This window comes from Primulina eburnea, chromosome 6, assembly GCF_022965805.1.
Source record: "Primulina eburnea isolate SZY01 chromosome 6, ASM2296580v1, whole genome shotgun sequence".
NCBI classification, from domain to species: domain Eukaryota; kingdom Viridiplantae; phylum Streptophyta; class Magnoliopsida; order Lamiales; family Gesneriaceae; genus Primulina; species Primulina eburnea.
In genome coordinates, this window is record NC_133106.1 from 26385818 (window position 1) to 26390043 (window position 4226).

Sequence of the window (4226 nt, forward strand, 5' to 3'; positions counted from 1 at the left end):
ATTTGAGTGAAAATTATTATTTTTAATGTCAAAAATTACTTTCCACTGCACATACGAACTAAGTCTATCCGTCTCACATATAAAAATCCATAAAACCATTATACAAAAAGACATACTCATAATAATTAATTTACTTTCTGGGGTGATAAGAAGTTAAATTTTAATAAAATCAGTGAATATGACAGCATAAAAAGAGAAACAAAACATATTTCGGGACAAAGAATCAATCAAAAATAAAATCAATGTAAATATTTTTCAGAAATGAAATCTAAAAATTAGAAAGAAAAAAACTCAATCACGTTTATTTTTTTGTAAGAGTTTTATGTTTGATTTTTAGAAACAAAAGATTTTTAATTTAATTTAATTAATTTAAATATATGAGTTTTTCATATATTTTAATTTTTACAAGATTGTTGATGCTATTTATCGATAAAATATTATAATATTCGAGTTTTATTTCATAAAAAATCGAATAATAAAATAATAATGGAAAAATAAAATGTGGGTCGAACGAGTGTATGAAAAGCCAAAACAAGTTCAAATCCTGACGGCTCTTCTGAAGTGTCTGACTAATTCAAAAAGCTCTTTCATTCGAACTCAACTACACCAAACATTACATCCATCAAATTCTTGAACTGAAAATTGATCTCTCAGCAATGTCGCAAGCGGAAGAAGTCTCCTACAGGTTATTTCCATGGCGACTTTTCAATACCCATCTTCGTTTTGCAATATTCTTGTTTAAAAATTTCTGGGTCTGTTTGATTTGTGTCAATGCAATTCTGGGAAATCTTTTTTGATGCTTGTTTACTGTTGAAATTAAGCGATTTTGTTTGGAATTGTTCATCCCGAGATTTTATGTATTGTGGGCTTTCGGTTGTTGTCGATTTGTGGTCGTGGGCTTTGAGAAAACATATCTCTTTGCTCTTTTTATTCTTCTCCCTTGTCTTACTTTATCTGTGTAATTAGATTCTGAGACTTTTTTTTCCTAGTTGGGTCGCAAATTATTGGTCTGCCGATGAAATGCTCGATGCCATAATGGGAATTATGACTTGGAATCTGGTCAGTTGTGACTCATTTATTCCAGCATTCTTGATCAAGAATGCAACAGTGAACAGGATTTTAGGTAGAAGTAAAGAGAATCTATGCATAATTTGATGATGAAAGTAATAAGAATTATAATCTAATGATTAAAATGCCGTAAAAATAACAAATTAATGAGTAAATCAAGGTAACCGATCTTCACGAAAAGCATTGATTTTGTTTTGAATATTTAGGAGCATATCAAATACTTAGTTCTTCGGGGAGGGAGGGGGCGAGTTGAAATTCTCAATCAATCACGCTATGCCGAGTTTGCTGAAAAATGATGTGCATCATGGTATATTATATAAATTATTTGTGGATTAAAATAATGTTAAATGTATAGCTTATGTATTGATTGCAAAGTGTGAGGTTGACCAGGATTGTTGGTCTCAATCCTTCATAGAAATGAATAAAGTTAATGGTTATTGTTTTCATGGCATAGAAGTTACTGAAATCCAACAGTAAAAAACACCTCATGTTGATATTGATTTAATTATGACCATCATGTGGCACGTTCAGTGTGTCCTACTGTGTGTTTTCTTGTTGTTTATAATTTGTAGCCTCGCTTCTTTCTACTTGACCCAATCAATAAAATTCGGAAGAAAAAATACCCGAAAACTGGAAAGGACAAAAGATCATTGAGTTGGACTATATATATATGGAAAACATTTCTAGAGAAAAACTTAATCCATTTTGGATTTTTGGTCTGTCGCCATTCTTTTTCCTTCCTTTCTTTCGGTCGAGGGTGTGGGGTTATAAGGATTTTACCATTAATTTTCTTGACCGCTTTACTAATTACAAATATAAAAATTTTCCCTGTTTTAACAAAGCGTATTTACATGCACGTGTGATTAGCATTTAACTTCCATTGAAAAGTTTCATTCTTTTTCAAAATCTTTTCAGTTGTGGGGCTTGTGGATATCCCCTCAACCTGTTGTCATCCAATCGTGCAACTTCTAGCATATCCTCCAAATACAGGAAATCAATCAACAAAGGTTTTGTCTCCTTTCTTTCCATTGATGTCAGCCGATTTACTCAAGTTGATGAAGTGAACTGTCTTCCAATATGTTGGGGTCATTACCGTTCAAAAACAAGATTTCTTTGTCGCAAATGTGGAGTTCTCATTGGTTATGGATACTGTGACTCAACTGCACTTTGTGGTCTTGAATCCCCTACTCCTTCTAGTACATCTTACAAGAAAATCATGGTAAAGATTCGAGCTTTACAACCTTCGGAGGACCTCTAGTCCATCGATATGAAGATTGGCATGGTAATTTTATCTACAATAATTTCTCGACTCCATGATCTACGCTACAACTTGCAGATATTTGTACCTAAATGGTGGTTTTGGAATAGCCACGGACTTCCATTTTTGTAAGGTTGTCCTTCTTTAAGGTAATTAGTGATGACCATCTTGCAATATAATAACTACTATTTTCTGTTGATTTCTTACCGTTTTTGAGATTATTGCTGTCTTTTGTTTGGCTTTCGATTGACATGAATGCGACAATGCAGTATTCAATAATAATTTTTTTTGTTGTCGTGATATTTGTTTCCAACTGCGTGTTAAGAGTCATTTGTCTGCATAATTTTTTTTCCTGTTTCTATTCAATTTAATTTTGGAACTCGATTGTTCGGCTTAATGTAATTATGTTTCTAAGTAAGAGCACCATAATAGCTTAACTAGTTAGTGATCTATGAATCCTTGGAATTTTTAGACGTCAACTTGTTCGTCCCCTTTTATAGCTTTGGGGTTAAAATAGAATTTGTCTTTGCTATCTGGTGATTTTTTGACCATGCGATGTTTTTAAACAGTTTCACTTTCCGTGTTTCATATTGTTCATCACTTCAAGTTAATTTTACATCCATATGTGTGTTGGTAGTTATCAAATCCCTTGAAGTATGAATCATATCTGTCATGTATCTACTCTTTTTTTTTTTCATCCTATCTTGTTTGCTGAATTGGCAGTTTGTTCGATTGTTGGATTATTTTGATTTATCATGAATCACATTATGCTGCACAATGTTCTTATTTCATTTTTTTCATTTGCAATGGTGACAATATTTTATTTGAAGGTCTTTGTAGCTGAAATTACGGTAGCACGCGTTCGGATCAGAAGAATAAGAAATTAGTTCCACACTTGAGTTTTATACTTTTAGAGCCTTATCAGCAATACAAACGGCTTCTTGAATTTCCGCAGTCGAAGATTTCAAATACGGGATATGTATATGGATGGAGGGGTGATCGAACAAAGGAGTATTCATGTGGTCACGCAGTCACTCCAAAAGGTTGAATGTTGGGAGCACCTGCTATATTTTCTCCTGTTTTTAATAGTTTTTCTTGAAGATCACAATGAAAAGACACGACGTCGAACCTTTTTTGCTAATATTACCAGCGTTACGACTTACTATGTATACACACAACTAACTGTATAAAGTAGCCTTTGGGAAACATAGTTTTCTCTGATTCAACAAAGCATCTCATTTATCTACCACGTTTTATTTGGTTTATGCCTTTATGGTCAACTTTTAATTTTGAGAAATATGCTTCCCTATATTATTTAATACGTTTGGGTCTTCACGTTCAATAATCAATGAAGCATGTCAGATTCGACTCCACAAATATTCAGACGGGTCAATTCTACCGATATTCACAATAAAAAATAATTCTCTTAGCAATAATTTTTCTTAAAATAATATATATATATATATATATTAATTTGGTGTTATTTATAAATCTATAACAATAAGAATCCATGTTAGATTGTACTGGATTCAATAAATTTTAAATATAATTTTTTATTTTAAAAAATAAAATAAATCTTTTGAATCTGGTGCAACATGAATATGTGGCTGTCCGTCTCAATTCACTTGTGGGTGTTATAAATTACGGAACTTAATTTGAAATAATTCTCGTTGCTCTTTTGAAAAAAGTAGTGTTGGAGAGCTTAATTAGTTACATTGAGGAAGTAGCGTTGGTTTCTTGTTGATTTAATTTACGTGCAAGCAATTATATATTTTTCTTATTATTAAAATAAATTTATTAAAAAATATTTGTTTTGTTTGTTTAAATATTTTGATATGTAATTTAGAACTATTAAAGAAAATTGTTTTAGCATTTCTTTAAGAAAGAAAAAGAAATGTTG

At 31.5% G+C, this 4226-nt stretch overlaps 1 protein-coding gene across 2 annotated transcripts; it reads left to right on the forward strand.

The window, feature by feature from the left end:
- The first annotated feature begins 549 nt into the window (after positions 1-549).
- Positions 550-3631, forward strand: LOC140833995 (uncharacterized protein At4g08330, chloroplastic-like). Of its 2 annotated transcripts, XM_073198558.1 has the most exons (4): positions 550-685; positions 1984-2287; positions 2405-2475; positions 3157-3617. In XM_073198558.1, exons 1-3 carry the CDS (start codon positions 657-659, stop codon positions 2456-2458), a joined length of 387 nt encoding a protein of 128 aa, XP_073054659.1. In that variant the 5' UTR covers positions 550-656; the 3' UTR covers positions 2459-2475; positions 3157-3617. The 2 variants fall into 2 exon arrangements, with proteins under 2 accessions (XP_073054659.1, XP_073054658.1); XM_073198557.1 differs by having other exon boundaries at positions 2405-3631.
- Positions 3632-4226: the final 595 nt, after the last annotated feature.

Bases quoted from the DNA above. Each gene is read 5' to 3' on its own strand.
- LOC140833995 (XM_073198557.1), top strand. From the start codon at position 657: ATGTCGCAAGCGGAAGAAGTCTCCTACAG. The intron at 686-1,983 runs GTTATTTCCATG...AAATCTTTTCAG, and splicing joins GCGGAAGAAGTCTCCTACAG to TTGTGGGGCTTGTGGATATC. The intron at 2,288-2,404 runs GTAAAGATTCGA...TACAACTTGCAG, and splicing joins CATCTTACAAGAAAATCATG to ATATTTGTACCTAAATGGTG.